The 11,198-nt window shown below is 43.9% G+C and overlaps 1 protein-coding gene across 1 annotated transcript in view; it reads left to right on the forward strand.

Annotated features, from left to right (window-relative positions):
• Positions 1-4,873, forward strand: part of LOC110499032 (ubiquitin domain-containing protein 1) — an 18,339-nt gene extending 13,466 nt beyond the window's left edge. Inside the window, exons 3-4 of the mRNA XM_021575862.3 lie at positions 191-418; positions 713-4,873. Coding sequence (XP_021431537.1) covers positions 191-418; positions 713-1,095 — 611 coding nt within the window. The 3' untranslated portion in view covers positions 1,096-4,873. The remainder of the gene's footprint in view (positions 1-190; positions 419-712) is intronic.
• The last annotated feature ends 6,325 nt before the right edge of the window (positions 4,874-11,198 follow it).

Consider the following 11,198-nt stretch of genomic DNA (forward strand, 5'->3'; position numbering starts at 1 on the left):
CCCCTCCCACCCATTGTATATGGTATACCACCCAAGCCTATATGGGATGTAACCCAGTATACAGTACTGTATATTACCTAAGCATGTGACTAAAACCGTACTTGTTTCAATGCAAGCTGTGTAACAATACTGTGGCACATAGTCTATAGGTTGATACTACAAAAAAACATCTGTTGATTCTTCCCTGCAGGTCGCAATGAGCCCCTCAAGAAGGACAAGCCCAAGTGGAAGAGTGACTACCCCATGACGGAGGGCCAGCTCCGCAGTAAGAGGGATGAGTTCTGGGACACGGCGCCGGCCTTCGAGGGACGCAAGGAGATATGGGATGCCCTGAAGGCGGCCACTGTGGCCCTGGAGTGCAACGACCACGAGCTGGCCCAGGCCATAGTGGATGGAGCCAGCATCACACTGCCTCACGGTGAGGACCACAGACGAGACCTGGTTCATGCCATGGTGATGGAGCCAGCATTACACTGCAGAACTGTGTTATGAGGGAAGCTATCATCCCCGGGGGCACATTATGAAACCTGAATAGGCTGTCGGTACATTTGGTTTGGAACAATGACGATATTACACCATGCTCTGATTGGACAACTATTAACCTGATAATAAAATATGTTTCTTTGATTCATGCCTGAGTCAAGACAACTGTCTGCAGTTGTGAAATAACACATTTAACAACCCAAACATGTTTTTCCTTTGTGTGTTCCAGGGTCCCTGACGGAGTGTTATGATGAGCTAGGTAGCTGCTACCAGCTGCCCGTTTACTGCCTGGCCCCTCCGGTCAACCTGATCTCCGAGCGCAGCGACGAGGACCCCGGTGACAACCCCGAGCCCACCGCTGCCCCCAAGAAGGAGTTCCAGCTCAAGGTGCGCCTTTCCACGGGCAAGGACCTGCGCCTCAGCGCCAGCATGGCCGACCCCATCGGGCAGCTGAAGAAGCAGCTGCAGGCCCAGGAGGACATCGACACAGCCCACCAGCGCTGGTTCTTCTCGGGCAAGCTGCTCACGGACAAGACCCGCCTGCAGGACACCAAGATCCAGAAGGACTTTGTCATCCAGGTCATCGTCAACCCGCAAGCCCCCATTAACTAGGTCCCAGGTGAGTAGGGGTGAAGAGGAGGGGTGATGGAGAGACCGGACTGGATAAGAGGAACCCTGGATAATGGCTTTACCACTGCTCTTTAAAACGGAGAGGTGATCTGGGGAATTATAAGAGATGAATAACAGAAGGGAGAGACTCCAAAGTGCTGCTTTTCAATGTCTACCATTAAAGAGTGTGATATATTTTTGAATGCGTGACTTCACTGTGGGAAGGTTGGTCGATTTGATTGATCTAGCCAGACCAGACCACTCACTCTGAGAAGGGTGTTCTGTGTCACTCACCACACTAACTCTGGAGTCACACTGTCCACTGAGACCTCTACCCTCCCCCCCCTGCAAAAATGACCCAAATCACAGCAGAATTGCCCTCCCAACCCAGATGTGAGACACTGCAGGTGTGAACTGCATGGCATTTGCAAGGTGTCTGCGTCTGCACTAACGGTAACTAAGTGCCAATATAAATCGCAGAGTAATTTGGATCGGTTGTAAAGCACATCCCCCCCCCCCCCCCCCCCCGTCATAGATTCCTACCTTGATCCTCCCTCAAGTGAAATACAAACTATTTTTCTCATTCTAATTCTTTTAATAAGCTTTTTTTGCACACTTGATTATATTTGCGTAGTAGTTTGTGTGCCTTCAAGGAAGAAAACAAAACAAAATCCTAGGGGGAAAACTCTAGTTTTACTGCTAAAGCCTCCTTTCTCTAGAATCAGGAATAATCTTTTCATAGATCTATAAAAAAAATCCTAAGTATACTGCTGCCTTTTCCGATCGTTTGTCTTGTCAGTTGTTGAAGTTCAAATTTACTGTGGTGTTTTCATGGCTGTTTTCCACGTGTTGTCCCCCTCACCTGTTTTTTGTTGTTGTTGTATGTACTGTAAAGTGACTATGATTAGAGCCCAGCCCTCATGCTGTGCCACATAACAATCCTGAGGTGAAATGTGAAGATGATTGGAGTATGCCTCTGTTTTTAATATACACGAGTGTACAAAACATTAGGAACACCTTCCTAATATTTAGTTGCAGCCTCGATTCGTCGGGGCATGTCCTCTACAAGTTGTTCAAAGCGTTCCACAGGAATGCTGGCCCATGTTGACTCCAATGCTTCCCACAGTTGTGTCAAATTGTCTGAATGTCCTCTGGGTGGTAGAACATTCTTGATACACACAGGAAACTGTTGAGCGTGGAAAAACCTAACCAGCGTCGCAGTTCTTGACACACTGAAACCGGAGCGCCTGGCACCTCTACCATACCCCGTTCAAAGGCGCTTAAAATCGTTTGTCTTGTACATTCACCTTCTGAATGGCACGCAAACACAATCCATGTCTCATTTGTCTCGAGGCTTAATAAAAAATCCTTCTTTTAACCAGTCTCCTCCCTTTTCATCTACACTGACGTTGAAGTGGATTTAACAAGTGACGTCAATACGGGATCATAGCGTTCACCTGGTCAGTCTCACGGAAACAGCAGGTGTTCCCGACGTCTTGTACACTCATGGAATTGTACAACATGTGCTTGCCTGTCTTAGGTGGCACCTCACTGCCCCCGAGGTGCTCCTTTATCCTTCACATTGGCCTTTTTGCTGTTCCACCTCTCTCTCTCTCTCCAAGCACTTTGCCTCCCCCCCCCCCCCCCCATAACCTGAGGCTTCACTAGACGGACCTATAGTCCTCACGAGCAGGGTGGTCAAGCTAATTTTGGATCCCCTTGTATCCGGCTGTCGATGCGGATTCTGAGCCCCAGCCAGCCGACCCAGCGTAAAGTTAGCTGACCAGAGCTTAGTCCATTCAGCACGCAGACCGTAATCCATCCCCTTCCTCCCACACAAACAAAAGCCAGGCCAAGCTGACTCTCTGAGCAGTAGCTGCACCAATATGCCTCTGAGCCTGGGCTGCCATGGGGATGGCAAGAGGGTAGGAGTTGTTTCCCTTAACCACCAGACCCCCAATCCTAACCTTAACCATTAGGGGGGGATGAAAACTACGTGACCCCGTATGAGGGGTTAGAAGTATCTTCTCTTTTAACTGCTCTGTAGGGATGGTAGAGGGGCGAGGGTGTCTTTGCAGGAGGGTTCCCGACAAACTGCTGCTGCTCACTCATTTGACTGCCGGCCATATCGCGAAGAAGCCAACCAGACGGTAGTGAAGTTCAATTCCCCTCGAGCCTTAATGTGGCCTAAAAACAACAACAACATAGAACACCGTACTTGTTGGTGGACAGTTAAGCTGGAGATGGAAAGACCTGTACCATGCTATTGTCATCGTGGTTACGCTATCATTTTAGTTTTTTTCTGCGTAGGCATCATTTGAACTTCATCCATTTTAGCTTCAACAGTTGATTCATACTGTGCTGGGAATGTATTGAACATTTTATGCAAACTTGAATAAGCATTTCTCTCAACTTACAATGTATTTATGTGCAATACAGACTAGACCTTGATTCTTCCCATATTTCATGTGGTACCGTAGCATTAGCTATGACTATTGTAAACGTTCTCAAACGCAGAACTTCACGTAGGAGCCTGCTATGTTCAGATTGCTTTGTCATTGAACAATCAACTTTCTTTGACCTTGTCCAGAGTTTCATATTGCTTTTGTCCCTGTTTTGAAATGTTGTCCCTTCTAGAAAAGTGTTTTCAAGTAGCAACATCTTTCTTTTAATGGCATGACCTCACTATGATAATCATGTACTTTCTGTGAATTGGCTCGGCCTCTGAGGTTAGCACATCATTTGGGGCTCATAAGACCTACCTTTGCAATAGAGCCTCTTTGTAAAAAAAAAAAAAAAAATCTTGGCCCATGTTCTGTTAGCTGGGTCGTTACACTTTTCTCAGAATGTGTCTCAAATGTTGGCTTCAACTATGGTAATTTTGTAGTCGTATGAGAGCTGTAACAAGATACGCCGGTTTAACATCAAGGTACAAATCCCTACGCGAGACGGCATAAAAATATAAACCTCACTGTAATCAATGTGAGGGATCTGCTCGATATTGCCAGTAAGGACAAATCTGATACCGCAGAGCATTGACATCACACAAGGGCCGCGGTTCGATCCAGGCCAGGGGAGCAGGAGAGAGCGGAATAAATAGACTTCTTTGTTGTTTTTTCTGAGACCTGTGAACCTCCCATCACTGCAGTTGGACATTTTCAACAACTGTCTAGGAATATGATCCCTTATGCAGACAATTAATCAGACACTATGTTTTCGGGTTTTAGTAAGAACGTGCAAATATATTTGTATGTACTGTATGCACGTTTGATCATTTGGGGTTCAGGTCAGGAGTTTCATTTGTGTCTTTCTGTAGTGTCCATAGTCATGGTATTAGTTATGGTACACAGGTGGACTCAGTTATACAGTGGACTTAAGCAAGCAGGTAAAAAGCCATATGGCCACAGATATTTATTTTAGTTATTTTGTGTACTACTAAAGGACACAATGTAGACTGCTTTGTTTTCCTCTCGAACCTCAGATACTAAGAAGCCATTGCATTTTAATGAAGCGTTTTCCCCGGGGTGAATCGAGAGGCACCCCCTTTCTTCAACAGCTCAAAGCAGAAACAAGCTAATTGCGCTTTTGATGATGTCAATGAGGATATAGCCGTATAAAAGATCTGTATATTTAGTCATTTTGAAAAATAAGTGATTTATTAGGAGATTTCTGATAATTAAATATGCCTACGACTTGTTTTACAAGTGACGTGTACATTTATAAGATGATTTAATTGTCAACCTTATTTTTAACTGTCAAATAAAATCATTGGAAAAATAAATCTCTCTGTATTAATTTGATCTTGAAGCCAAGTCTGTAGCCTTGGACCAGACCGTCTGGCCACTGTACATGAATAAAAACCTAAATACATTTGATTAGTTTAAATATTTGTTCTGTTTTATTTTGGTGATCAGTTTAAAGTTCAATACTTTGTCTAGGCTCACCCCACACCCAGTACAAGTTCAGGTAATTGATTTAGGTCATACTGCCACCTTTTGGGGGAATAACTTAGTGTATTGATTATTGACATCTTCTTGTGGTGTACTCACATGTAAAGAAAGAAAATGTTTCACTTCCTTTCTTCTATAGAAGGAAGGTAAAGGAAGAGCGGATGACCTAAAACATGGAGACATGACACAAATGAGGAGCACTGAAAGATTGGCTCGTCCTGGAATGAAATGGAGAAGATTGCTGGAGAGGTGTCATTGATGACATGCTCTTCATGGAGCGCTGGTTCTAAGCAAACTAAGTTTATCTTTATCAATTCTACACCCACTACCATAGCTGTGAGAAATGGGGGTGCTGAGATTGCTACAGCACCCCTTGAGAAATCAGAATAAAAAAATAAATATATACAAAAATTGTCAGACTCCAGTCACCCAAGTTATAGACTGTTTACTCTGCTACCACACGGCAAGCAGTACCGGAACACCAAGTCTCTAGGACCAAAAGGCTTCTCAACAGCTTCTACCCCCAAGCCATAAGACTGCTGAACAATTATTAAAATCGCCACCGGACTATTTACGTTGACGCCCCCCCCCCCCCCCCCCCCCCACTACTTCAGTTATTTCCACTCTTATTGCTCAGATGCTCGTCATCCTGGTATACTCCCTAGCTGTAACAATACTGGGAGACCATTGCCGTTATCCTATAGATGACGGGTATGCTTTTGCTGAAAACAATTAAAGGCTCCCTGACCTCTGTGTTGCTGAGTTGACAGAACTACTAGATTATCTCTAGGAACATTATTTTAATACAATATTCTCTTACATTATGTCAGTCATCAACAAATTGAACTTTGATGGGCCAAGAAGAGCGAAGAATGTTGGTGGGCTACCCTGGATTGTCTGGATCTAATGTTTGGTGTCCACGATGAATGTAGTGAGTCTCGCCTAGTGAGAAGGTAATTCTGCTGAGCAGGCACTGGTCTGGTCTGGTCTAGTCTGGTTGACTTGGCTCGCCTGATCCGGAAGGAACTTCCACCCACGGTTGACCTCTTCCTCGATCCTCCACTACGCCCCGACTGGGTTGTCTGAGACTGGGTGGTAGTAGTCTGATCCACATTACGTGGGTTCTTCTGAGTTCCAAGATGTGGCTTGAAATTTGAAGCACATGCTCACACTACTACACACCTAGATTTGTAAATATATTTTTTTACCTTTATTTAACTAGGCAAGTCAGTTAAGAACAAATTCTTATTTTCAATGACAGCCTAGGAACAGTGGGTTAACTGCCTGTTCAGGGGCAGAACGACAGATTTGTACCTTGTCAGTTCGGGGATTCGAACTTGCAACCTTTCGGTTACGTTCTAACCACTAGGCTATCCTGCCGCCCCAAAAACAACATATTGTAGTGACCTTAACCAAACACCTAGCGACCTCATCAAGAGGTTCGGACCTCTTGGCGTCTCGGTTAAGTACCCCTCATATTTTATACAATGTACACTATAGCCAGCACAGGACACATCCTGATTCACATAGTCATCGCCACTAGATGGTACTGTGCACTAGAAAGACTAGCTTAATTAGCAGGCTTCTTGTCTTCAATACCGGTATACAGTTTTTGGTTGTAGGCATATTCCTTCAAATGAGACAGTCAGCTAATATTTTAAGTGTTCCCTGGAGATAAACGCATAAGGAACATCTAATGCTCAGATTTTGTAATCTATTCAAAACAGTGTTTTGATTTTTCCACGACCACTTTCAGCATTTACGTCTTATGAGGCTGATGGACAATGAATGGACAGGTTCCCAGTGTAGCAATATGGGGTGAATGTTATTGCTATCATCAGGCGTCTGCAGGGTTCAGAACCTCACTCCTTCCTCTGGTTTCTCTGTGCGTGAGTGAGTCAATGTTAGGGAACTGGCCTGAGGACAGGATCCGAGGTGGTCAGCCAAGGACATCTGTGGCGTCTGCTGGCCCCAGATCTGCCGCTTGGCTCCTTCCACTCATCTTACTGTCACACATGAAGTCATAATGTCACTTCACAGCCCCACAAGCACTCCAACAGAGAATATTTGACCCTGACGTTAGAGATCATTCAGATATCTTTGAGAGATGCTTGAGTAATCCTCGCTTATACAGTTGTAACATACAGACATATTCTTCACATGTCATCAAGTCACTGGAGGACTTTTTCCCAATGTATGACGCACATGTGCATACACACACACATACACATTGTATACTATACACAGTACCCTGTACTCTCTCTCACTCACTCACTCATCTCAAAGCAAACACATTCTACAGGGTGGCTGAGAATCCCTGGATAAAGAATTTCACAAGAAGCATTTGTGGTTGGCTGCCCTGCCAGGGCCTGAGTGGAATCAGCCCATTCTACACTGTGTGCCATTACAGACCCGGAATGACCCTATCAACTCTGTACAAATGCGCTCAACACAGTTTTCAATATGTTGAGATCCTCTGACTGTAATTGACCTCATAGGAAATTATGACAAACTTCTCACTGAGCAGTATCAACATACAGGTAACCGCCAAAATAATGGAAACATTTTAGTATATGAGGGACACAAAGTATATTGAAAGCAGGTGCTTTCAGGTGATAAATTAGGGATACAAATGACAATGAAAGCAGGCGTGGTTCCGGAGTTAATTAAGCAATTAACATCCCATCATGCTTAGGTTTATGTATAAAAATTCCATTGCCCAATATATTGGCTACCATGGCTATTTGAAGAGATCTCAGTAACTTTGAAGTAAGTGCATACATAGGTGGTTTAAAGTGTGTGTGTCTCAGTCACTAGACCTCAACCCAATTAAACACTTATGGGAGATTCTGGAGCACCGCCTGAGACAGCGTTTTCCACCAGCATCAACAAAACACCAAATTCTGGATTATTTTCACGGAAGAATGATGTTGCATGCTCGCATCCCTCTAAAAGAGTTCCAGACACTTGTAGAATCTATGCAAAGGCGCATTGAATCAGATCTTGCAGGTCGTGGTGGTGGCCCAGCGCCCTATTAAGACAAATTTGACGTACACATTTATGCAGCTTCCAAGAAAAAACTCCCTCTAACTGAATCCAGTGGGACTTAATCCAGTGGGACTTAATCCAGTGGGATTTAATCCAGTGGGATTTAATCCAGTGGGACTTAATCCAGTGGGATAGGCTTGCTGGCAGTTATGTTGAATAACTTAGAGTAAGGATTTGAGTGATTCTAAGATGGATAACGGTGGACAGGTTATTTTTCTGATTTTTTCGGCCCACAACCAATTCATGTTTTGCTCCTTGTGTAAATCCCATCTGTGCTTGGCCAGATTTATGACAAATATCATTGGTAAGCATCGGTGATGGTGAAAAGGGATTTTGCATGGGTGGGTAGGGGTGCTCTAATGCCGAACACTCCCAACAACATCCCCTACGACGACACACTAGCCCAAGGCCAAATATAGCACCTCCTCACTCTCTATCCCTGTCACACGTGCCAATGAGATATCTGCGTTTCAGCTCCATCTCCGACGCAAACCCCAACCAAACCCAACACCCTCTGAGTTGTTGACAGACAGAGGTTTATGAGAATCCTGAGTGCCTTGGATTAATTTGCCTATCATTTGCAGGGCAAATCTGTTAATGTGGGTGATTTTGATGGGGGGACAGTGTGTTCTTCTGTAGAATCAAGGCAAGTGCTTCATCCCAAATGGCATCCTATTACCATTATTCATATTTTGACCAGTGCCTGTTCAAAGGTAGTGCACTATGTAGGGAATAGTGTGCCACTTGGGATGTAAACAGAGTTTTTCCTTCAGTGCTGTGGCTGGTAATGTGCTGCTGTTTCCAGGATACTGCGAAACCATTGGGTAGAATGGGCCCGTAGAGCGTTACATTTTTGAGGGGGAAAACAACTGGCCTAAAAATTTATCCTCAGACCGCATCATGGGGATAGTGGCAAATGTAGGTTTATGTCAACATCACATTCATTTCAACCCCCAAATCGCCCCGTCTTTGTTTTTCATACTGTAGTGAGCGATTTAATTGCTTGCTTTCAGGGTAGGGTGTATTCCATTACCATTTTATATGCTGCCCATTTCCTTTATTTCTGTACATGCAATCTGTTATGTTCATTTCTATGGCGACTATGTAAGGACGGGAAGTAGCAGCACATGTTTCTATTGAAGTTCTGGTTGTTGATGGTTTTCACAATGGACATATTTACTTCCAATTGGCAGTATCAGTTTCAATTTCAGTTTCAAGTTTCATGTTTTTTTGCAGGCAGCGGCCATTTGACAAACCGTCTGACGATAGTTTGAGTTAACATGCCCAGTAGTGTAGCTAGCTAGACTGAGCCGTCCAAGGCAGGGTGCTGCTTCTACTTCCAATTAGTTTCCCCAGCGAGTGTACCCTAGTATCTATCTACAGCATCTATCTACAGTATCTATCTATCTATCTATCTATCTATCTATCTATCTATCTATCTATCTATTTATCTATCTATCTGTTTTCATTATCGACAAACAGTGAGCAATTATATTCATGTATAAAAAAATAACAAATAATGAAAGAAAAGCAGTGCAAGTTTGAGTTTTGTAAAGTTAGTGTGGGAGAGGTGGAAAAATTATTGTTAACGATCAATAATGACAAACCTCCTGGCATTGACAACTTAGATGGAAAGCTACAGAGGATGGTAGCTGACTCTATATCCACTCCTATCTGTCATATTTTTAATCTGAGCCTAGAGAAAAGTCTTTGTCCTCGGGCCTGGAGGGAAGCCAACGTAATTCCGCTACCCAAGAGTGGTAAAGCCACCTTTACTGGTTCTAACAGCAGGCCTATGAGCTTGCTGCCAGCTCTTAGCAAACTGTTGGGGGAAAAAAATTGTGTTTGACCAAATACAATGCTATTTTTCTGTAAACAAATGAACAACAGAGAAGGGCAACATGTACTGCATTGACACAAATGACTGGTGATTGTTTGAACGAAATTGATCATAGGAAGATTGTGGGAGCTGTACTGTTAGATTTCAGTGCAGCCTTTGATATTATTGACCATGACCTTGTTATCGAGAAAACTTAAGTGTAATGGCTTTTCAACCTCTGCCATTTCGTGGATTCAGAGCTATCTATCTATCTATCTATCTAATAGAACTCAAAGGGTTTTCTTTAATGGAAGCGTCTCTAATGTCAAACATGTCAAGTGTGGTGTACCGCAGGGCAGTCAGTGCTGCAAGGAAAGAAGCTGCAGCTGGCCCAGAACAGAGCGGCACGTTTCGCTCTTCATTGTAATCAGAGGGCTGATATTAATACTATGCATGCCAGTCTCTCTTGGATAAGAGTTGAGGAGAGACTGACTGCATCACTTCTTCTTTTTATAAGAAACATTAATGTGTTAAAAAGCCCAGGATATGACATGCCACAAGGGGTCTTTTCATAGTCCCCAAATCCAGAACAAATTCAAGAAAACGTACAGTATTATGTAGAGCCCTTATTGCATGGAACTTCCTTCCATCTCATATTTTTCAAATAAACAGCACACCTGGTTTCAAAAAACAGATAAAGCAAGACCTCGCGGCACAACGCCTCTCCCTTATTTGACCTATATAGTTTGTGTGTATACATTGAAATGTAGGCTACGTGTGCCTTTAAAAAAGAAAAATGTATGTAGTTCTGTCCTTGAGCTGTTCTTGTCTAATGATGTTCTGTATTATGTTTCATGTTTTGTGTGGACCCCGGGAAGAGTAGCTGTTGCTTTTGCAACAGCAAGTAGGGATCCTAAGAAAATACCAAATACCTAGTTCTACCAGCAGGAGTCAGTGTGCTCTCTCTCTCTCTCTCTCTCTCTCTCTCTCTGTCTCTCAGCCCTTTGTGATTTAAGGGGAATATACGTCTCTGCCACACAAGTCACCTCTCAGGGCCTGAGTGAGCAGAGCGGTCTGGTTTTGGCAGAGAGGAGGAAGTCAGGGGGAAGAGTTGGCGGGGGCAGAGGAGGGTGCCACGTTTACATCACGGTACTGCAATACTATTCCCAGCCGAACAGGCATTTTTGCTGTTTAACTTCTTATCTGAGAAATCCTGCTAAAGGTACTAAATGCTCAGTGTAAAATCTCACTGACTTAGAAAGACTATTCATTAGAGTTAAGAGAAAGAG

Source organism: Oncorhynchus mykiss, chromosome 20 (genome assembly GCF_057628025.1).
Source record: "Oncorhynchus mykiss isolate SJ-2025 chromosome 20, ASM5762802v1, whole genome shotgun sequence".
NCBI classification, from domain to species: Eukaryota; Metazoa; Chordata; class Actinopteri; order Salmoniformes; family Salmonidae; genus Oncorhynchus; species Oncorhynchus mykiss.